The following is a 24,047-nucleotide window of genomic DNA, read 5'->3' as shown; positions in this document are numbered from 1 at the left end:
CATTTTTTTATTTTTAAATCAGCCAAATCGGTGTCCAAAAATACTGATTACCGATTGTTATGAAAACTTGAAATTGGCCCTAATTAATCGTCCATTCTGATTAATCGGTCGACCTCTACACTATACAGCTGATTCAAATAATCAATGCTTGATATTGAGTTGGTTATTGGAATCATTTAGCCAACTTCACATAACTGTGGGAAGCATTGGCTTCAACATGGGCCAGCATCCCTGTGGAACGCTTTCAACACTTTGTAGAGTCCATGCCCCGATGAATTGAGGCTGTTCTGAGGGGGATAGGGTACCACTTAATTTTAGAAAGGTGTTCCTAATGTTTTGTACACTCAGTGTATGTTCTGCTGGCAATGGCAAGTACGTTTTTTATGCAAAAAGTGGCATGAGCTCATACGTTTTTCTGTAACATATTAGCTGTAAGACATGGCAATACCAAAGCAGAACTTATTATGAAAGATTATTTTACCAGTCCTGCTTTCCTTCCTTTGGAAAAACCCTGGTGATTTTTCCATAATACATCGCGGTAGACAGCTAAAGTATTGAACCTCAAGAGGACAGTGGTTATCATTGATTTTATCCCACAGATACACCATTATACTGAGCAGAGCCAGGCTCTGACACATCACATACAGCACAGCATGTCCGTGACCCTCTGACCTGTGATCTAACTCCCAGCTAGCCCAGCAGTTCAGTTATCAACACAGAAACAATGCTTTCTGAAGGTGAACAGAGGTTTTTCCTACTACAAAAGGCTCATTGTTTATTAGAGCAGTAAGTGGGCCGGCTGGAGAAACCTGGGTTGTGGTACAGTGAACGGGGTAGAGTCCATGGTGGGCTGGGGCCACACATGACTAGAATTGCACCGACCGTGTGGATATGCTTAGTATTACCCCTAAAGGACAGAGTCTGTGAGTCTCAAAACTGGCCGACTTTGCCACTTGTCATGTGTAATATATTTCAAATTAAGATCAGAAAAAGTATCCCTGTGTAATTCCAAGCCATCACCATGCCAACAACATTATAGTACCTCACTCCCCTAAAACTGACCTGATTTCCTCAGAATTGTCAGGAGACTGCTTGCGTTGATGAGGCTTGTAAAACTGTAATTGACATTCTTGAGTCAGACTTTGTATTCAGGGGAAGATTTGGACTGAAAAGGAATTGTGCAATGATCTCCATGTGGGCCAGCGCCAGACACAGATGATCGTGTCCACCCCTCTCTACTCTTTGCTGTCATTCGCCAGAGGGCTGTGCAAACAGTCCTATCAGGGCCAGGAAAGTTCCTGCAGAGGAAACAGTTAGCAATAATCAAAATGTAAAGCACAAGCTGTACTATGAGACTTCACCAGAAGTTCAGGACTCAGGAGTGGTGCTCTGCTACAGATATAAAGATCAGGATGTTGTTGAGGTAAACAAAGATGAACTGATTCAACATATCCCTAAGAGTGTCATTGGCCAATGCTTGGAAGACTGCCGGTGAGCTCGATAATTCGAATGGCATGACTAAATACTCAGTGGCCACTAGGGGTGTTAATGGCAGTTTTCCATTCATCTCCCTCCCTGATTCTCACCAGATTGTCAGTGTTGCGGAGGTCCAGTTTAGTGAGGAATTGGGCCCCCTGGGCCAGCTCCAAGACAGCGGATATCAGGGGTAGGGGGTAACGGTTCTTAATCGGGATCCTGTTCAGCCCTCGGTAGTCAATGCAGGGACACAGACCTCCATCCTTCTTTCTCACGAAGAAGAAACTTGTACCAGCTGGGGATGTTGAGTGGTGTATGAAACCTGACTTCAGCAACTCCTGGATGTAATTGTCCATGACTGCAGCTTCAGCGATCGAAAGAGAATAAAGACAGCCCCGGGGAGGGGTGGAGCCTGGTAGGAGTTCTATGGCGCAGTCATAAGGATGATGATGAGGGAGGGTGAAGGCCTCGCGGAGGTTGAAGTATTCGGGAGGGAGAGCGGAGAAGTCTTGGTCTTCAATGGATGCAGGGGGACGTGGCGAGGCTCCAGGTGGGGGTCTTCGACATTTAGTCTGGCAGTTCTTTCCCCAGTCTAGTAGGGGTCCCGTGGACCAGGAGAGTAGTGGGTTATGTAGTGCTAGCCAGGGGTACCCTAGGATAAGGGGGTTTTCGGGAGCCGTGATCAAAAGAAAACTACGACTCTGAGTGATTCACCCCAACCTGCAGTAGAATGGGCTTGGTCTGATATTCCACCTGGCTGGAGCCAATGGGCTTGAAACTCCACCAAAGGCTTGAAACTGCAGAGGGATAGGACATTTCACGCAGGGGATTTGTAATTCTCTGACGAAGTCTTGATCAATGAAATTATCTGTGGACCGAGAGTCCACGAAGACTTGAATCTGGTGTTGACGGTTGTCCCAGTGGAGGCTGCGGGTAGTGACAGACTAGGTAGCCGGGGGGTAATTGCACAGCTTGTTAGGTTCTCCCCTTGTCCTGGCGAGCCCTGGCATTTCCACAGTAGTGGCAGCAGCTTTTGCGCATGGGCCTGTCATGCTCCTGTGGGCTCAGACGTGTGAGTTCCAGCTGCATGGGCTCCTCAATGATGGGTTCAGGGGGCTTGGGGTGCTCAGGAAACCGGGATCGTTTCAAAAAAGCGCTGAATTCTTGCCACCAACAAAATGTTGAATATTTGGGGCATAAAATCACCGAAGCTCTGCAGATTTTGTTGTGAGGATACCGAATCAATAGACCATGTATATTGGTATAAACTGAGGGTTGGTATGTGGAGTTGGAGATAAGTGGGAGTGGAGTTGCTGTGTGAGAGAGAGAATGTTGGTGAAAAGATAAAGGGGGAAAAAAAATCTAAATAAAACATAATAAACGTATATTTGAATGACACAAAGTGGCAGTGTTTTTACAACTAATGCCGGTTTGCCTGAGGCTGATGCCGTGCAGGTGTTTGTACACATACTCTCATTCAAATAAACACATACAAGAACACACACATACATGTAATAGTGCCAGACATGCACACAAACATATACAGTTGGCATTGCTGTTATGATTTCAGTTGTCCTTGATGTCCTTTGTTTTAAATGTATTATAAAAAAAAATGGCATTGTTGTTTGCTCTTTAGTTCATTATTTTGGTTGTTGGTGCATTGGGGGGTTCTTAGGGGTGGGGAATGGAATTACTTGTATATATATTTTTTCTTCCGGGGGGACTGTGGGAGGGGTCTCAAATGGTTGAGGGACATGATTGTGATCACGAGAAATGAAACTGTGACATATATTTTATATCACTATCATGCACACGCACCCTCACACATAAGGATGGCTCTGTTGCGGAAAGACTGATACATGTTTGATAGTGTCTTGATGCTGTATTGTTTGTCCTTTATGTTCTAATACTTTAATGTTACCCCTTCCTTGTGTTTTTTGCAATAAATAATCATTTAATTGTTAATTTAATTTAATTGTTCTCGGAGGTGGATGTTGATCCTGATTACCAGCGTTATCAGGGACTCAAGGTCCTCTCCCAGTTCTTGAGAGGCCAGCTCATCCTTGATGGAGTTAGACAACCCCTGGTGGAAAGCGGTGACCAGTGCCTCTGTATTCCACCCACTCTCGGTGGCGAAGTCAGCCACTGGTCTGGCCCCTTGGCGGATGTTGAACAGTTGGCTGGCTGCTTCTCATCCGCCGACTGGGTGGTCAAAAACCCGTTAGCAGTGAAGGCTAATATGGAGCTGCAGGAGGGTGGCTACTGTTCCCACACTGCTGTTGCCAACGCCAAGGCAATGCCCGAGAGTAGAGAGATTATGTAGGCGATCATGGCCCGATCGGTGTGGAACGAGGAGGACTGTAGCTCGAACACCAGAGTGCACTGGGTGTGGAACCCCTTGCAACCTCCCGGGTGGCCTTCATTCCGCTCGGGGGCTGGGATCTTGGTTTCCTGGTGCCACCCAGGACCTCTATACCAGGTGGTGTCAGGGGAAGGCCCTAAAAGTTGTCAAAGACTCTTGCCACCCTAGTCATAGACTGTTCTCTCTGCTACCGCATGGCAAGCGGTCCCAGAGCACCAAGTCTAGGTCCAAGAGGCTTCTAAACAGCTTCTACCCCCCTAGCCACGCTATTGCTATTTACTGCTGCTCTTTAATTATTTGTTTTTCTTATCTCCTACTTTTTTTTGTATTTTCTTAAAATTGCATTGTTGGTTAAGGGCTTGTAAGTCAGCATTTCAATGTAAGGTCTACACCTGTGGATTTTGATTTTGATTTGAACAATGGAAGTGCTAGGGCCTATGGCAGAATGCTTCAAAAAACATGCCCAAGTTCTCAAAATCACTTCAAACCAAATGTTATAGCAACCCAACTACCATTAACAAATTACATACATAGAATATTGGAGGATATATAGGAATTCTGGTGTTTCCTGTAGGATAACTATTTTTCAGAGTGTGCATACCAATATGTGTACATTCAGAGGGTAGCTGGTTTCTGTATTACAGTTCTAGCAAGTATTTATACCACTGACATACTTTTATGCACTATTTTGACTGCAACTACGCTTATATGTCAGGTAATTTTTGTTTTTGAATTTTTGTACAATCTTAGCCGAGTACATGGGGTGCTATATTTTGGGAAATGATCTGTGTATCTGGTCAAAATCTCTAATACAGGTCCCTTCCACCCTCTGGTGGTATTGATAACTTGTAATTATGTCTCCAGAGATTCAAATAAAAGTCATATTTATCAAATTATATACTATAATAGGCATAATTACTATATGCGGAATTAGATAATCTTGATTTTTGAGTCCAAATTGAAACAAAAACACTAAACCAGTATTTACTGTATATTTGTTGGGGGGGAGTTGATTTTAAAACAAGTAATGAAACATTTAAATAATTGAATAAACCACCTTTGGGCTATGGTCAAAAGCATGCCTCGGGGGTCAAAATGACCCCAGTCGGTATTAACGTTAAGACACTTTATGTTGATGTTTCCTTTATTTTAGCAGTTACCTGTGGTTTTGCATGTGAATCTGGGAATAGACTGTTTTCCCCAAAAATATTTTGCAGTTGTCTAAATGTTATTTTCTATTACAATTAATTTAAATGTAAACAGCATGAGCCTAATGTTGCACACCATTGTTTTCTCTGGAATTTAGATTGGAATAAAACAATTTGTGTAGTAGGAAGAAGCGGAGCCCATTCTAACATGACTCCATTTTTCAGTTTCATCCTGATAGTTCCCAGCACCCATACACAAACTACAGATTACAGAGTCTTCTTCGACTGTGTAAAGTTGAAACAACTATATCAGTCAATAAAAAAAGATCACAAAGTAAATAGGCCTTACCAAAATGCTTGATCAACTATTTGAAAATGAGGTTCAACTTTACATGAAGTGTCCTGAAACCTGTCTTTTCATGGCAGGGAAATTCCACGATAACGTAATTGCGCTGACACTCACTTTTCTCTTAAAATGTAGTGCCAAAAACCCCCATTGATTTCATAGTTTAACAAACCATACAACTCTATACAGAAGGACTACTTTTAACATTTTACACTGAACATTTTCCAAAAACACATAAAAAGTTTGGTAGCAGAGTTTCTGTTTTTATATGTACACATTTTTCAAAAACTATGTCATATATCGCCTCCCAATTAAGATTCAGCTATGTCTGCAGAAAGAATGGGGTGTCATTTATCACATGACACATTAACTGTTTTTGAACTACAGTAAGTGAAGTAGATTTACACCCGGTAACGGAATTGCGGCAATGGAATATCATCATTGGTCCCTGATTTGTAAAACACACAAATGGATAATTATGGATGTAAATGTCATGGTGATGTATCGTGAACAGGTACACAAATGTATAAATATGCACTGTGCTGTCCAGACTTGTGAATTCAACTGTGGTTTGTAACTACTATGATTTCCCATTGTTGCCAATTCAATTGAAGAAATTCCATTACCGATTTTTCTGAAATACCATTTCCAATTAGGCCCACCCACTGGGGAGCTGGCTCAGCTAATCAGAATACATTTTTCACAACCAAAGCGCTTTATTATCTCAGTTTCATCAGATTACTGATTGCTGGTCTCAGACGATACTGCAGGTGAAGAAGCTGGATGTGGAGGTCCTGGGCTGGCGTTGCTACACGTGGTCTGCAGTTGTAAGGCCGGTTGGACCTACTGCCAAGTTCTCTAAAATTACGTTGGAGGTGGCTTATGGTAGAGAAATTAAGATTAAATTATCTGGCAAAAGCTCTGGTGGACATTCCTGCAGTCAACATGCTTATTTCACGCTCCCTCAAAACTTCATGGGTCCTTTTAGATGGAAATGACTAGTAATTACAGAGGTTGGTTAGTACACTTTATTAGTACTTACAACTATTATACCCTTTGTTGTTTGTGCATTTACACATTTGACATTGTATATAAAAAAATTCAAATCAGTTTCTAAATTGTAGCTAATTTTGTGAAGGAATATTATTTATGTTTTTTCTTCTTCAACATTTTCACTCTCCCTTTGTCTCTGTTCTCTGTTCCAGAGCTTATGTCCTCTGTGATGCCTCAGCCACAACAGAGGGAGGAAGGGGAGGAGGAAGATGAAGAGCAAGGGTTTGTCGACAGTGCTGATGAAGAGAAAGAGCCAGTGGATTGTAAAGACCCTGTCTCAGACTCTGTAAAAGCCAGTCAAAAATCAAACCAGTCATTTAAGGAGGCTACAAACCCACCACTGGACAACACACTAACACCCACTGCACACTCACAACAGCACCTCAATGCAATGCCCCCTGCTGGTCAGGAGGACACTCCCTCCCAGGGACAATACTCCACAGCCTCTCCAGGTGAAGTGTTCTTTCTATTACATCACATTGTGAGTGACTCTTCTCCAATGGTCTCATAAGGTGCTGTCAGTTCATGAAGTGATTTCATAATAGCTTCTGACAAACAGGCATAAAGAGAGCCAGGTTAAACCTTGTTTTAATTGGATAAAGAGCAGTGTTTGTTTGTTATCAGTATAATATTGACTACCTGACTCAGTCATGCTGCCAAAAAAGCTCTGTTAATTACACTCCCAGCTAAAGCGGAAGATTTTAATCTACGGAAACTTCTGCTGGACAAAATGGAGTGACTAGTGCTTAATTAAACGGCTTCTCACAAAGCCTACATGTAGTACAGTAATCCTCTAAGTGGGTTGTGGAGCGTTCCTCTGCCCCGCTGGGGAATTCTGGGGTTGATGATGCTCTACAGTGAAAGCCTGTTACATAACTAGCGGCTGGTGGAGGAGTCGGTATCAAGCTGGGACTCAGCCCTGCAGGCAAATGAGAGGGTTTACATTGTCTCTATATAAATTAGATAATAGTTTGTGCAGGGATATCTTTCACAAAAGCTGCTGTACACACAGTGCCTATATACAGCTAATATTAAGATTCTGATGGGCTTTTCATCAGCAATTGTCTTTGAGACACAGGAATGACCTTCCTATTCATAAAACAAGGTACATTTAGATAAAACATCTGGAATTCATCTAAGTAGGTTTCAATATGAGCAAAACTAACTGTTCTTCCCATATGGTACACATTGCACAAGTTACAGTAAAAAGTGACATGACGTTAGCATTTCTTTAACATTATTTTCTTGGCTCTAATGTCCCCACAGATGTTCCAGTTAGCGACCCACGCAGGCGGTAAGAGACTCCCTGCTTTTTATATGCTATCAGAGTATGTGGGAATCGGTATTACATCCTTAGTAACCGTGTGGTTTGGTCTTGGAAGAGGAAACATCTGTCTTCATTAGGTTATCAATATAGTTGCATAACACAAAATCAGATACAACTCTATTTTCATAGAGAAAGTGTGTGTCAAAGTTGAAAGGTTGGACTTCAAAGAAGGAATTCAAAGGAGACAGCCCATCTGTGACTGAATCAGTAGCCTAAACAAGTAGTCTATAGTCTGCAGGTTATAGCAGTTGTAACGATGTGCGCTGAGAGTTGGGAAGCAAGATCAGGGAGTGAGTGTTTTAATAAAATAAACAGAACATAATGCAAAACAAGAACCTCGAACAAAGCACAGACATGAAACAGAAACAATAACGCCTGGGGAAGGAACCAAAGGTAGTGACATATATAGGGAAGGCAATCAGGGTGATGGAGTCCAGGTGAGTCTGACGACGCTCAGGTGCACGTAAAGATGGTGACAGGTTGCGCGCCATAACGAGCAGCCTGGTGACCTAAACGCTGGAGAGGGAGCACATGTCACAGCAGTTTGCAGTATAAAAGTTATATATGAGTTAGGGGCTTCATTAGAATGTACAATAGAAACATGTTATCCACCAGTGCACTGTATCACCCTCTTCATTTGTGATCCCCTACCTTGGCGGGGTCTACTGGTCCTGGTTAGGTAACAGCATGATGGTGTGCTAGGAAGTGTGTTGGGAAACCTGTGCTGATAGGAGAGCCAGGGCTGGCCATTCCTGTGTGCTTTCCTGTGATAAGAAAGCAGGGGGTATCTGAGTGACTGTGATAAAGTATGTCTGTGTCTGTGTTTGAATAGGGTTGGATTGTGAGAGAAGGAACTGTTAAGTCTCTGCAGTTTCTCTCCGGGAGGATTTCTGCTGAGTACACTGTTCCACTGTGGGTCAACATTCTCCCTTTCCTAGTGGAGATATCAATAGATTTTCCCGCCATCAAGGTGTAAGATTTGTGTCAGAGCATTTTATACTGTGTGTCTGTTTCAGCTAAGTTTCAGATATACAGTGGGGCAAAAAAGTATTTAGTCAGCCACCAATTGTGCAAATTCTCCCACTTGTAATTTTCATCATAGGTACACTTCAACTATGACAGAAAAAAATCAGAAAAGAAATCCAGAAAATTACATTGGAGGATTTTTTAATGAATTTATTTGCAAATTATGGTGGAAAATAACAATTTGGTCACCTACAAACAAGCAAGATTTCTGGCTCTCACAGACCTGTAACTTCTTCTTTAAGAGGCTCCTCTGTCCTCCACTCGTTACCTGTATTAATGGCACCTGTTTGAACTTGTTATCAGTATAAAAGACACCTGTCCACAACCTCAAACAGTCACACTCCAAACTCCACTATGGCCAAAGGGTATATAAGTATTGAGATAAACTTTTGTTATTGACCAAATACTTTTTTTCCACCATAATTTGCAAATAAATCCATTAAAAATCCTACAATGTGATTTTCTGGATTTCTTTCTCATTTTGTCTGTCATAGTTGAAGTGTACCCTTGATGAAAATTACAGGCCTCTCTCATCTTTTTAAGTGGGAGAACTTAATTGGTGGCTGACTAAATACTTTTTTGCCCCACTGTATTTCAAATGGAATCAAATAAAAATTTATTAATCACACTCGTTGAAAACAACAGGTTTAAATGTTACAGTGAAATGCTTACTTACAAGCCCTTAACCAACTATGCAGTTTTAAAAAATACCCCCAAAAAGAATAAGAAATAAAAGTAACAAATAATTAAAGAGCAGCAGTAAACTAACAATAGCTAAGCTATATACAGGGGTACCGGTGCAGAGTCAATGTGCGGGGGCACCGGTTAGTAGAGGTCATTGAGATAATATGTACATGTAGGTTGAGTTATTAAAGTGACTATGCATAGATAATAACAGAGAATAGCAGCAGTGTAAAAGGGGGCAATGCAACTAGTTTGTGTAGCCATTTGATTAGATGTTCAGGAGTCTTATGGGTTGGGGGTAGAAGCTGTTTAGAAGTCTTTTGGACCTAGACTTTGTACTCTGGTACCGCTTGCCGTGCGGTAGCAGAGAGAACAGTCTATGACTAGGGTGGCTGGAGTTTTTGACAATTTTTAGAGCCTTCCTCTGACACCGCCTGGTAAAGAGGTCCTGGATGGCAGGAAGCTTGGCCCCGCTGTAGTGCCTTTCGGTCAGAGGCCAAGCAGTTGCCATACCAGTCAGTGATGCAACAAGTAAGGATGCTCTCGATGGTGCAGAATCTTTTGAGAATCTGAGGACCCATGCCAAATCTTTTCAGTCTCCTGAAGGGGAATAGGTTTTGTCGTGTCCTCTTCCCGACTGTCTTGGTGTGCTTGGACCATGTTAGTTTGTTGGTGATGTGGACACCAAGGAACTTGAAGTTCTCAACCTTCTCCACCACAGCCCCATTGAGAGAATGGGGGCGTGCTCGGTGCTCCTTTTCCTGTAGTCCACAATCATCTCCTTTGTGTTGATCACATTGAGGGAGAGGTGTTTGTCCTGGCACCACACGGCCAGGTCTCTGACTTCCTCCCTATAGGCTGTCTTGTCGTTGTCAGTGATCAGGCCTACCATTGTTGTGTCATCGGCAAACTTAATGATGGTCTTACAGTCATGCCTGGCTGTGCAGTCATGAGTGAACAGGGAGTACAGGAGGGGACTGAGCATGCAGCCTTGAGGGGCCCCCATGTTGAGGATCAGTGTGGTGGATGTGTTGTTACCTACCCTTACCACCTGGTGGTGTCCCGTCTGTAAGTCCACGATCCAGTTGCAAAAGGAGGTGTAAAGTCCCAGGGTCCTTAGCTTAGTGATGAGCTTTGAGGGCCCTCTGGTGTTGAATACTTAGCTGTAGTCAATGAATAGCATTTTCACATAGGTGTTCCTTTTGTCCAGGTGGGAAAGGATAGTGTGAAGTGCAGTAGAGATTGCATCATCTGTGGATCTGTTTGGGCGGTATGCAAATTGGAGTGGGTCTAGGGTTTATGGGGTAATGGTGTTGATGTGAGCCATGACCAGCCTTTGAAAGCACTTCATGGCTACAGACGTGAGCGCTACGTGTCAGTAGTCATTTAGGCAGGTCACCTTAGTGTTCTTGGGCACAGGGACTATGGTGGTCTGCTTCAAACATGTTAGTATTACAGACTCAGACAGGGAGAGGTTGAAAATGTCAGTGAAGACACTTGCAAGTTGGTCATTTAGCTCGTCTGGTAGGCTTGTGTCACTGGGCAGCTCTCAGCTGTTTTTCCTTTTGTAGTCTGTAATAGTTTGCAAGCCCTGCCACATCCGACGAGCGTTGGAGCCGGTGTAATGCGATTCGATCTTTGTCCTGTATTGATGTTTTGCCTGTTTGATGGTTAGTCGGAGGGCATAGCGGGATTTCTTAAAGCTTCCGAGTTAGAGTCTCGCTCCTTGAATGCGGCAGCTCTACCCTTTAGCTCAGTGCGGATGTTTCCTGTAATCCATGGTTTCTGGTTGGGGTATATACATACGGTCACTGTGAGGGACGACGTCATCAATGCACTTATTGATGAAGCCAGTGACTGATGTGGTGTACTCCTCAATGCCATCAGAAGAATCCCAGAACATATTCCAGTATGTGCTAGCAAAATAGTCCTGTAGCTTAGCATATGCTTATTCTGACCGAGTCACTGGTACTTCCTGCTTTAATTCTAGCTTGTAAGCAGAAATCAGGAGGATAGAATTGTGGTCAGATTTGCCAAATGGAGGGCAAGCTTTTTACGCAACTCTGTGTGTAAAGTGGGTCTAGAGTTTTTTTCCGTCTGGTTGCACATTTAACAAATTTGGTAAAACTTGCATCACAAAGAATACTTTGTGATAGAAACATTGTTGCAGAACATGCATAAAATGTCTACCTATCTACTTAGCCTCAACCCAGGAACGCAGTGGTATTGTGTGTGTGTCTAGGTATGTGTGATTCTAGGACCTTTAACAGATACCTAAGTGAGACCCTTAAGATGAAAAGTCCAAGACAAAGGTCACCATGACAACTTGACACCTGACATTTATATGGCTCTGCCTTATGTTCATTTGCGCTCTAAGCTTAAAGGTAAACACATTTAACACCCCAGCGAAGCAACCCCACTTTACAACACTCCTTTTTCTTTAACAGAGTTCCCCTCTTCCTCTACTGAGTGGTAGATCTGCAAGCTGTTAAAGTAAACAATGTCACAGTAGAGATACTGTATGCAGACCTGTGTACAATGCTTTATGACTGATCGGTGCACACAGCAGATGGAAGATGCAGTTGATATAATAGGTGGTGTGTGTTTAGGATAGACTCGATAGAGGGAGGAAATTGATAACAATGAAGCTACAGTACCAGTCAAAGTTTGTACACACCTACTCATTCAAGGGTTTTTCTTCATAGTGAATAATAGTGAAAACAACAACACTATGAAATAACACATGTGGAATCATGTAGTAAAAAAAAAGTGTTAAACAAATCAAAATATATTTATATTTGAGATTCTTCAAAGTACCCAGCCTTTGCCTTGATGACAGCTTTGCACACTATTGGCATTCTCTCAACCAGCTTCATGAGGTAGACACCTGGAATGCATTTCAATTAACAGGTATGCCTTGTTAAAAGTGAATTTGTTACATTTCTTTCCTTCTTAATGCGTTTGAGCCAAGGTAGGGTTGGTATACAGAAGATAGCCCTATTTGGTAAAAGACCAAGTCCTTATTATGGCAAGAACATCTCAAATTAGCAAAGAGAATCACAGTCCATCATCACTTTAAGACATGAAGGTCAGTCAATGCGGAATATTTCAAGAACTTTGAACGTTTCTTCAAGTGCAGTCGCAAAAACCATCAAGCGCTATGATGAAACTGGCTCTCATGAGGACCGCCACAGGAAAGGAAGACCCAGACTTACCTCTGCTGCAGAGGATGAGTTCATTAGACTGTTCAGAGGAGACTGTGTGAATCAGGCCTTCATGGTCGGATTGCTGCAAAGAAACCACTACTAAAGGACACCAAAAAAAGAAGAGACTTGCTTTGGCCAAATAACATGAACAGTGGACATTAGACCAGTGGAAATCTGTCCTTTGGTCTGATGAGTCCAAATTTGAGATTTTTGGTTCCAACTGCATAGGTGAACAGATTATCTCCACATGTGTAGTTCCCACCAGGAGGTGTTATGGTGTGTGGGTGCTTTGTTGGTGACAATGTCAGTTATTTATTTAAAATTCAAGGCGCAATTAGCCAGCATGGCTTCCACAGCATTCTGCAGCAATACGCCATCCAATGGCTTAGTGGGACTATAATTTATTTTTCAACAGGACAATGACCCAACACACCTCCAGACTGTGTAAAGGCTATTTGACAAAGAAGAAGAGTGATGGAGTGCTGCATCAGATGACCTGGCCTCGAAAATCACCCGACCTCAACCCAATTGAGATGGTTTGGGATGAGTTGGACCACAGAGTGAAGGAAAAGCAGCCAATAAGTGCTCAGCATATGTGGGAACTCCTTCAAGACAGTTGGAAAAGCATTCCAGGTGAAGCTGGTTGAGGGAATGCTAAGAGTGTGCAAAGCTGTCATCAAGACAAAGTGTGGATACTTTGAAGAATCTAAAATCAAAAATATATTTAGATTTTTTAAAAACACTTTTTTGGTTACTTCATGATTCCATTTGTGTTATTTCGTAGTTTTGATGTCTTCTACGGTGTAGAACATATTAAAAATAAAGACAAAACATTGAATAGGTGTGTCCAAACTTTTGACTGGTCCTGTATATCTAGCCCATCATCAGCATGGTCAGCACTGTTCCCCAGAGAGACTGGAGGAAAGCCATATAAAGAATGTTCCCTGACAGTACTGTAGCTGGAGGGAGTTGAAACAGATCTCAGACAGTAAAGGCTTTGCATTCAGGCTGCTCAGTGCTCATGCTGTGCTTTGCCTCAGGCTATTCTATTTGCATTGAAAAACGTTCCCTGCCCTGCTCCTCTGTTCTCTCCTACAGGCCCATGACTCACAGGGACTTATATAGACAAGTGAAGGGCGTAGGCCTACAAAGATGAACCATAAAATATATACTCCTCCAACATTGAAATAATATTATTGTTCTCACAACATGTCTTGTTAAATCCCCCTTTGAAACCATAGTTATGGGAAATGCATGTGAGCTGCTTTCTAACGGATTCTGTCTGGTGTCTTTGCAGAGCCAATGAAAGTGAAGATTTGCAACTTTTATTTGAGAACATTACTAGGGAGGGGATTTTAAGTTTGAACATTACTCAAACAAGCATTAGCTAACACCTTTATCGTTGTCTTGCCAACTGGCCAACAGGCTGCTCGCAAGCTATTTGGCTGCAAAATATTTCCTTCTCAACTTATCTGCGTAGTTATGTAACTACTGCGGTCTATCAGGCATGTCTGGAACAGGGGAGAGGTACAATATCTTGCTGACTGATTGATTTACTGGCTGTTAGCATAGCCGACAGGGATGGTGGGAGGGATGCATCTAATGAGATTGGTTTCTCCTTCATCCCAGACCTAGCTGTATAATGTGGGAGGACTGCTGTAAATCTGACTGGTAGCTTGAAAACATAAGCAAGTGGTAGTTCTTTACAGAATACCGACAAGATCAGTATTATTAGGAGTTGTGTCAAAGGCAAAATTACAGGCCAGTTTTTATTTAAAGCTAATCATTATTGTGTTCAGGCTTTAGATATGGCAGGTGATCAAGGGGTTTAGTTTAGGGGCAACTTTCATAGCTCACAGTTAATATAACAAACTGGAGGTAAGGTCACATTATCATATTCATGGTCTCAAATGAGTTCACCTGGACCAGAGGACTCTCAACCCCTCACAACAGCGGTCAGCAGAATCATCACACCACAGTGAATAGGACTGACCAACCTAGCAGAATTGAGCTGCACGAGGAACATATGTGCTGTGCCAGGTTTAATGGGAGTGTTAGAATGCTGGGATGGCAGTGCTTGGCCCCCGGCTACTCCACCTCTCCTCCTCCTCCTCCTCCTCATCCACACTGCACTAAATTTGTAATGAGCCACACAGCACCCAGCCTAGAGTGGTCATAACTGCTTTCACTACTCTGTCTGGTATGTTCCAGGGTCTCTGGCCCCGTTGAGCTGGTTGAGCCCAGTGCCGGAACACCCTCCGTGGGAGAGCAGGCCCAGGGAGGTTCTGGTCCTGGAGAGGCGTTACCTGTGGAGAAGCAGACTGACTGGGAGGACCATAGTGTGGAGATACCCAAGGAGAGCTCAAGTCTGAGGGAACACTCTGAAGGTACACAACAGCATAGTACAGAGATACATGAAACATGATATAGACAGACATGAGCAAGCTCACATCAATTACAGTATAGCCTTCATAACCTTCACCACAAGGCTTGTTGTTGGTAGCATAGCATATTTGTTGACATTGTTTTACAGTAAAAACTGTATTGGCCTGTAATCTGCTGTAACCTTCATGGAGGGCAACAGCTAATAGATAGTCTCTACCTCCTATCATTTGATTTACACATAGACATGAATTAAATTAATTCAGGGATGAGAATCAATAGTGGACTATTAGTCTATTTCCACCAAGGGAAATTGCTCTTGGATTTTGACTCAGTCAGCAATGCTGACATTAGGCTTTTTGAAGGTGGTCCACTCAAAGACTGTATGGAGCCTGACTAATCCACGCCTTTCGCCATTATTTCACCTTTCTCATTAGCTCTCTTTCACATATGTCCTTTACTGTTTTTGTCAATATTGTTTATAATGATAATTTTGGTGTTTTTTATCATGCATGGACAGTATGTCAAAATTGTAGTGGACCTCAATTTTCTGATTCGCTACTGTGTTATTATTGTGACATAATTGGCATGAGTGGTTGTGTTTTCAATGTCTTAAGTACTGGCGTTTTTATGGGATTAATGAACTATTTCCTGTTAATAGCCAACAACCAATAGCACTATCCCTCTAGGACTAAAAGACTCCTTAACAGCTTCTACCCCCAAGCCATAAGACTGCTGAACAATTAGTAAAATGGCCACCAGACACTCCCCTAAATCTTGGGTCTTAATCCCAAGACTACCCTAATTCTATGATTTAAAAAATTTGACTTTGAACACATTCATCAATGACGAACTGAAGAAAGCAACGTTATACTGTGCTAAAAAGTTATTCAGCAAACCAAGGTAAAACCTGCCTGAGTTGTCACCTTCTGGGATTGCTGGGGGAGCTTGAAGAAACACACCCAGGCTGTTTGAAACATTGAGAGTTCCCAGAGGACTGAGTCAGTTACTTTCCAGATCTACAGATAGTCAGGTTGGTGGCCAAGATACAGTTATTCCCTTTTCATTCAGTACACATTCTTCACAGAGACTGTTGCTCAGTTAGTCACTATTGTAGTAGAATACCACTGTGTCTCTCTCTTGGATTGTGTCCCAGGTTATTTAGATCCTTAAAGCAATGTCGGCTAATCCATGTCAGAATCTACATCTCTCATCAGATTCATTGAATCCAGGGATTGTTTGGGGCTTATAAAGAACCGTTCCAGACAAATCACAATTTAAAAGCGAATCAATAAATCCCCTAAACTAAATTAGACTGAAACACTCTCAAAGCAGTTAATGACTAATTCTGCGGACTGTGGAGATAGATAGGTTCGATCCATTACAAACCAGGTGGATCATGCTGCCACAATTCCACAGCACAATCCCACACTCGTAAAACCTTAAAAGCTTCTTCGGCTGTCCCCATAGGATAACACTTTGAAGAACACTTTTTAGTTGCAGGTAGAACCTTTTTGGTCCATGTATAATCCATTCTACAGACGGTTCTACATGGAATCCAAAAGGGTTCTACCTTGAACTAAATAGAGTTCTCCTGTGGGGACAGCCGAAGAACTCTTTTGGAACCCTTTTTTCTAAGAGTGCACACCTAGCACACATAACAGCAACGCACAAGGCCCATCTCCCTTCTAAGTCACTGCTAATAAAATAATAGCTATTTGATGTTTGAGATGAATCAAAACTGATGCAAATACGATTGCATAAATATACATTTACAAAATATATGGTAACAGAAATTATGGCATAATCAAATGCATGTATGGGGGCAAAATGCAGTGTGCAATACTCTTGAAGTTTGGTTGCTTTGCCAGATTACCAGTGCGAGGCCCTCCTCTTGGCTCTATGATTAGGGGTTGTGGATGTGAGTGGTCTTTACTGTCTTCCCCAGAAGATGTGACTGATGCTGAGGCTGAGGCTGATGCAGAGCCCCAGACAGGGATCCTAGAGGTGATCTATGATGACGTGCCCTGTGAGGGACCACTCTCTCCTGACGAAGGTGAGTTCTGGGGTATGGGCCAGGGCTGGGGCCACTGATTGCTTTTATTGTGCCTTGTCTGGTACTGCACCATCAGATCAATGGACATCAGGCTTTGGTTAAACTGTATTTTCGTTCCTTTAAAAAAAATTGACTTGTGCTTGATCAAGCTTGAGGGTCTGCTGTCTAAAAATGCCCTGTCAGTATTTGTGCTGTGTTGATGTCAGCACATCTCTGTCTGTGTGTGTGTGTGTGTCAGGGGACATGCTCTATGAGGATGTGCACAGAGAAGAAAGGCCACAAGGTGCAGGCAATGATTGGAGCTCCAGTGATTTTGAGAGCTACGAAGAGCAGTCTGATACCGAGAGCAAGCTACCAACCCTCAGCAAGGTAGGAGAGATGGTATTCCATTTGTATATCTATGCCTGTCTGTTTGTCTGTCTCTCTGTCTATCTGTTTGCTTTTGTTCGTTTGTCTTAAATGCACAAGACATGACTCAAAGAGAATATTTCACCCAATGTTACTGCTCCCCACGCATGCTTTTTTATTCATGTGAGAAACTGGTGGGGAAAATACAAAGAACATGAAAAATGTATCAACCCTGTCTGTGTGGGTTGTATCTCGCTTTGTGGCCTGAGAATAAACAAGCTCCCTTGTCACTTGAAAGGCACCAATGCCATGACACTGTCTAGGTGCTGTATGTTATAACAGTTATATATAACATCTATGGTTATAACCATACAGTAGGTGACTGTAGCTTCTCTCTCCTCCACATGGGGGCAGTATTTACTCATTGACGTTGTGCTCTATTCTATTTGGTCAGACTTGGTCCAGTCTCATCCCTGTTGCATGTATGTCTGTAGGGAATATTTGCCTGAGCTGGTGCTATTGGTACATAGATGTGGAAAATATTTTCTCATATTTTTTGTATTGTAGACGCTGATACCACTTAATTGAATAATATCCTAATATCGTATGAAATTATATCCTCAGAACAATTGTTTGTTATGTTTGGGCAGTAACGATGGAGGCATTACTGTAATAAATATCACAGTAGGAGTGTGCCTCACACCTCCCCTCCTGCAAAACACTCCCTTCACCAAGATCAGTGCTATTAGTCTCGGCTGACATTACCCTATGACCAGCGCAGTGCTCTACATTTCCGCTCTCCATACTTGTGATTAATCCTGTTGTTGCCTTGCTTGTTTTGCCTTGATCATTTCCCCTCCATTTTCCGCCGTCTCATCTTACTTCCTTCATCACTGTGCCCTGTTGTGTGGTTTAATGCGACCTGCCCTGACATGCCTCACATCCCACTGCTTTGACACCTTTCCCCGTACTGTAGCAGTACTCTCCTTACCTGCGTTGGCTGAGGGAGCGTTGTGCCAGGACCAAACGTGAAATAGTCATGAGGCTGGGTGGCAAAAACAACTACAACACCAAGGTATATCATTGGCAGTAGGAGAACACAACATGACACCAAGGTATCTCAGCCTAGATATAAAAACTACAGCATCCAGGAGGCTATGCAAGGATTAAAATGACCAAAGCCAAAATATGTATTCTGTAGTATGATGTGCATTTTAACTGATTAGATATTCGCATGATTAACTTTCTTTCCCATCCCCCTTGTGTTTCTGTGCTCTCCTCCAGACTGTCACTCTCATGAGAGATTTGTCTCTTTCCTTCTAGTTTAGTATCAGTTTTGGGGACACATGAATAAGTAAAACACATTTGCATCAAACACTTTGCCAGTTGCTCCCAGTTGATAACCTAGTTTCTATCATTTAAAAATAGTGACATATTTTTTAAATACTGTCACCATGTGTGTATTCTGGGTCCGCAGGCTTTACATGACTCTGCAGGGCTTCAGCGATGCTCAGAGTGGGGTTTGTGGTTAGATGAATGTAGCCATACTGAGCACGACTCCACTACCCCCCCCCCCACAACTACAGCCCAGTCTGATACCATAATCTCACTATGATCTCCTCATAGACTTCCTGATTAGAGACCAACGGAGATGCGCAGATGTCTGCATTACTGGCTGGATGTATCTAGTGCTCTCTCTCTCTCTCTCTCTCTCTCTCTCTCTCTCTCTCTCTCTCTCTCTCTCTCTCTCTCTCTCTCTCTCTCTCTCTCTCTCTCTCTCTCTCATCTGGTCTCTTTGTCCTTTTGAACCAGGTTCATCAGCTAATGAAGGCCGCCAGGAGTGGGACCAAGGATGGACTGGATAAGACCAGAATAGCCTTTATGCGGAAAGTCTCCTTCCTGCACAAGAAGGACCACTCAGGTAATCGGAGAAAAAGTTATTCAAACCGACTGTTTGCCAAATGACTGCGTCAGATGAAAGTCTCCCTCTTACAGCGATATGTATGAATTTGTAGAGAAGTGAGAGTTTCTGTGGAAGATCGGAGTTCACATACATTTCATTCGCCTCTTTTGAATTAAGCTGCGGTGAAGAAATTGTTTGATGCTAGCCGGGCCAACAGTAATGTTAAGGCAGATAGAGGAGAAAGCTTCCCATTGCTTTTCCAATCCCAGCTTTAAAATAGAAAAAGACTCATGGAAAAATGATCTAAACAATGTAAGATAGTTCAAACAAAACAGCCGGGATATGTCGAACTGGCTCGCTCCCATCAAAGACAGATGTTGTGGCCAACTGAAGGTTTTGATGTGTAGGAGAGCAATGGGCAGAAAATCTCACGTGACAGAGGCTGCACCCCAGGAAGCCTCGTTGCACAATGGAACCAGATTACCACCCATTAATGGAGTATTGCGCAGCTCTAGAAGCCACAGATAACAGAGCCACGACTCAAACAAATCTTCAAACAACCAAACAGGCCAGTGGTTCTATTTTTGGCTGTTGATCAAGGGTAATCTGTGCAGCATTTTATATTTCTGATACTGAGACACTATTATTGTTCCAAAATCATTAACTGGAATGGTGCTGGCTGGTGAAAAGCAGTTTGAGTATCTGTGTCTGTATGGTTACAGGGAAGTTGGGAATTTTTGAAGTGCTTTTTGAACACATTCGTACTCAAGCTGAGAAGTCCGAGTGTTTGAACATGTTTTTGAAGACGTACTGTCTGTTCGCCTCTTTACTTCTACTGAGATACAGCATTGTTTAAAATGTATTTTTCCCTCCTGAGTTTTTCTTGCAGAGTGCTAATCTCTTCATGTTTTAGAGGTAATACATTAGAGTGTGACTCCACTTGAGATATGAAAGCTTTAAATGTGCCTCTGTGTGTGTGTGTGTGTGTGTGTGTGTGTGTGTGTGTGTGTGTGTGTGTGTGTGTGTGTGTGTGTGTGTGTGTGTGTGTGTGTGTGTGTGTGTGTGTGTGTGTGTGTGTGTGTGTGTGTGTGTGTGTGTGTGTGTGTGTGTGTGTATGTGTGTATGTGTGTGTGTGTGTTGTACCCCTGTGCAGAGGATGTGGAGGATGACGCAGGGTACCTGGATGTGGCTGTGTCAGATGTGAAACATCCTCCTGCACAGCTGAGCCCTATGCCTGAGGGACTGAGCAGCCAGCAGGTCTGTATGTGTGTATAACATATGTTTGTTTGTCTCTGTGTGTGTGTGTCTGTCAGAAGATTCTGTGAATCTCTAAGGTAATGTTATATGCATGCAATGATGCAAACATTATTTTTCTATTGCCAACACTGACTCGGTAGTACGTTTGGGAGGAATATGTCTGCTACAGTTAAGTATAGCGCTACTCATTTCAAGGGAAACCTCAAGGTAAATCCAGGCCTCATGCATACAAGGCTACTCCACCCAAACTCTCTTACCAAATTACAATCACACACATGCATAGTACTATCAAACAACCTGTCACACACAGTATGGCATACAATCAACTCCCATCATGCCATTTTCTGTGTGTGACCTTTGATCTTCGACCTTTATGTTTCCTGATTGGCTTCTTCTGTCCTCAGGTGGTCAGACGTCACATCCTGGGCTCCATCATTCAGAGTGAGCGCAGTTATCTTGAATCCCTCAGGAGAATCCTTGAGGTAAGTCCTTTTTCCCCTGCACCACCCCTCCACTCCACCCTACCCTTACTCGGACAGATGTAATACGTTAATCTTTTCAGCATTTAAGAATGAGGCTGAAAGGAAAACCGGAGATATTTATCAAATAACCAGGCTTGTCACGCATAAATAATCATGATTAAATAGATTTCTTTGACATCTGTGGTGCCCCGCTGATGCTAATAAAGAGATTCTCTCTCTGTCAGGTTTTCACAGAATCACAGCATGGGTGTAACGGCGTTCTTCGTTTGTCGAAAGAGAGTCGGACCGAAATGCAGCGTGGTGGTTGCTCATGTCTTTAATGAAGAAAAACGGAACGATACATGAAATAACTAATAAATACAAAAACAACAAATGGAACGTGAAACCTATTACAGCCTATCTGGTGAACACTACACAGAGACAGGAACAATCACCCACGAAATACAAAGTGAAACCCAGGCTACCTAAATACGGTTCCCCATCAGAGACAACAAGAATCACCTGACTCTGATTGAGAACCGCCTCAGGCAGCCAAGACTATACTAGACACACCCCTAATCAACCACAATCCCAATGCCTACAAATACCCCAATACGACAATACAATAACCCCATGTCACTGCTAAATGACTTAAATGTTAAATGTTAAATGTCACACCCTGGCCTGAACAAATAATTAAAGAAAACACAAAATACTAAGACCAAGGCGTGACAATGGGTTTCACTCTTTTTTCTGTTGTCTTTCTTTTTCTGTGGCAGAGAGAGAATCATTCGTTATCTCTCCTATCAGATGAAGAGTGACACACCTGCTGAAATGGGATCAGGTGTGATCAATGAGATGGTTATGCTCTGGAAAATATTTTCTGTGAACATATGATGTATTACCTTTGTTGTGGCATGTTTGATCATTTGGGTTGTTTAGCCTTTTTTGTGGTTTTGGGTACCATTGAAGTCCAAACTCACTGATGAAGGAAAGATTTTAAAAAAGCCAAGAGCGCAACTATTAGGCATTAAGAACTGCGACTTCAGTCCTGTAATATCAGAAATTGCCTGTGTTATTCCCCATGTCCATATTCCACTTGTCGATAATTCATTTGCTGTGGAGGATTTGTGGTTGGGCAGGGGAGGCTCGTAAAACAACAATAGCAGCACTAGTCTGTCATCTATTGTTGTTTCCAAACATTGACTTTCATTGCTTTCACTTTAATTTTCTGCTGACTGCATCTGTCAGTTTCTGATTGTACAGGCTACATTAGCCATGACTCTCATCTTCAAAGACACTGCAGTCACACGTTTTACATAGTTGACTAGTTTGATACTCTACAGCATCTTGACTAATTGCAATTACTTATAAGATTGTTACTAACTGACAATTCCATCAATGTACCTTTCATTAAGGGTCCAAGGCACACGTGATGGTGCTGTTGTATCTGTTGAGAGATGTTGCTATTGATGTCATGCTTTTTATGATCAGGGCCTACTTGTGTGTTTTATGTCGTTCTCCACCGTAAAGCACACCTAATCCAAGTTAACCTGGGTATACTATTTCTCCAGGAGTACCAGAGTCCCTTGCTGGAGGCGAACCCACGCATCCTGAGCCCACGGAAGATCCAGCCTGTATTTTACCGCCTACGGGAGATCACTCAGTGTCACTCCATGTTCCAGATCGCACTGGCGTCACGTGTGGCTGAGTGGGACAGCAGTGAGAAGATTGGGGACCTATTTGTGGCCTCGGTTAGTGTGTGTGTGTTGTGTGTTGTGCGTGTGTGTGTGGGTGTGTGCGTGCGTGCATGCGTTTGTGCGTGTGCGTGTGTGTGTGTGTGCGTGTGTGTGTGTGTGTATGTGTGTGTGCGTGAGAGAGTGTGTCAGTTTTCCCATAGGGCATTAGAAGACAATTTCCACAGACACAGTTATAATGAGCTGCACTTAAAATTGAGCAAACATCACTAACTTCAAACATGGAGACCATTACAGCTGAGATGAATATCTCTTCTGCAGCAAATACACTCTGAATATGTGTGCTTATAGCATTGGCACAGGACAATTGGACTAATGTATGAGTGTGCTGCTGTGACCCTCTGCAACGTGGTCATCCATAAGGGTTGTTGATTATTTACCTAAGAAAGATTCTGCCTTCCTTCTGGTCTTGTTTATTGTAGGCTGGGGGTTGGGACTAAACACTCCTCATTCATTTGTCTTTTTCACCTGCCATTGGATTTGTTACCCAGCTGTTAATGTTTTATGCTATTCGTTGGTCTCATACTATCTGTGTGTTGTTTGTGGCTGGCTTGCAGAGAAGATGAAGGAGAGGGTTCATTTCTGTGAGACTGGCTAATTTCCCAGCTACTGCTTCTCCAGCTACTGCTGCCGTCAGCAGCCTGCTTTGTGTTTAATCAAATGAGAGCGAATGACTGTGTGCCGCCGCAGCACGATTGTGGATTGTGAAGGGTGTTTGTTGGTCTCCTGGATGGTAAACAGGTCAGGGTCTTACATACCACACTTAAATGGCAATTCTCTACCCTTTTCTTCCCTTCCATTCCATGAATATGATTGTTAGATGAGCTGCGGAGCTACTGACTTTCAAGGGACTTAATGTTGTCAGATGCTTTAACAAATAAATGACCAAGCATGACTAGTTCCTGAATGAACTTGTTCCATGAGAAATCCAACAGATTCCTGATGTGAAATGCAAGGATTGTTTCTCTTGCCTTTCCCATAACCCCACCTTTCTATGTTTTTACAGTTTTCTAAGTCGATGGTGCTAGATGTTTACAGCGACTATGTCAATAACTTCACCAATGCCATGGCCCTCATAAAAAAGGCATGTCCAAACCAGCCTTCCTGGAATTCTTAAAGGTGAGTCACAAAGTTGAACCGGCCATGTTTTTTTCTCTATTGTTCTTTCAATACACTCTAAACCCACGGTCACTGTCCAACTCCTTCTACTATTTCATTTGGCCCTCATACAACAATTATACTGGTGTCTTAATAC

General features: G+C 42.7%; 1 protein-coding gene across 1 annotated transcript in view; it reads left to right on the top strand.

Annotated features, from left to right (window-relative positions):
• Positions 1–2,515: 2,515 nt before the first annotated feature.
• LOC118399861 (rho guanine nucleotide exchange factor 10-like protein) overlaps positions 2,516–24,047 on the top strand; it is a 175,388-nt gene continuing 153,856 nt past the window's right edge. The window contains 14 exon segments of the mRNA XM_052474559.1: positions 2,516–2,548; positions 3,488–3,782; positions 6,538–6,648; positions 7,652–7,679; positions 14,840–15,015; positions 16,959–17,066; positions 17,305–17,447; positions 18,394–18,489; positions 19,227–19,335; positions 20,471–20,574; positions 20,979–21,056; positions 22,610–22,789; positions 23,799–23,880; positions 23,883–23,911. Coding sequence (XP_052330519.1) covers positions 2,516–2,548; positions 3,488–3,782; positions 6,538–6,648; positions 7,652–7,679; positions 14,840–15,015; positions 16,959–17,066; positions 17,305–17,447; positions 18,394–18,489; positions 19,227–19,335; positions 20,471–20,574; positions 20,979–21,056; positions 22,610–22,789; positions 23,799–23,880; positions 23,883–23,911 — 1,572 coding nt within the window.

Source organism: Oncorhynchus keta, chromosome 21 (genome assembly GCF_023373465.1).
Source record: "Oncorhynchus keta strain PuntledgeMale-10-30-2019 chromosome 21, Oket_V2, whole genome shotgun sequence".
Taxonomy (NCBI): domain Eukaryota; kingdom Metazoa; phylum Chordata; class Actinopteri; order Salmoniformes; family Salmonidae; genus Oncorhynchus; species Oncorhynchus keta.
This window is presented reverse-complemented; position numbering and strand designations above follow the sequence as displayed.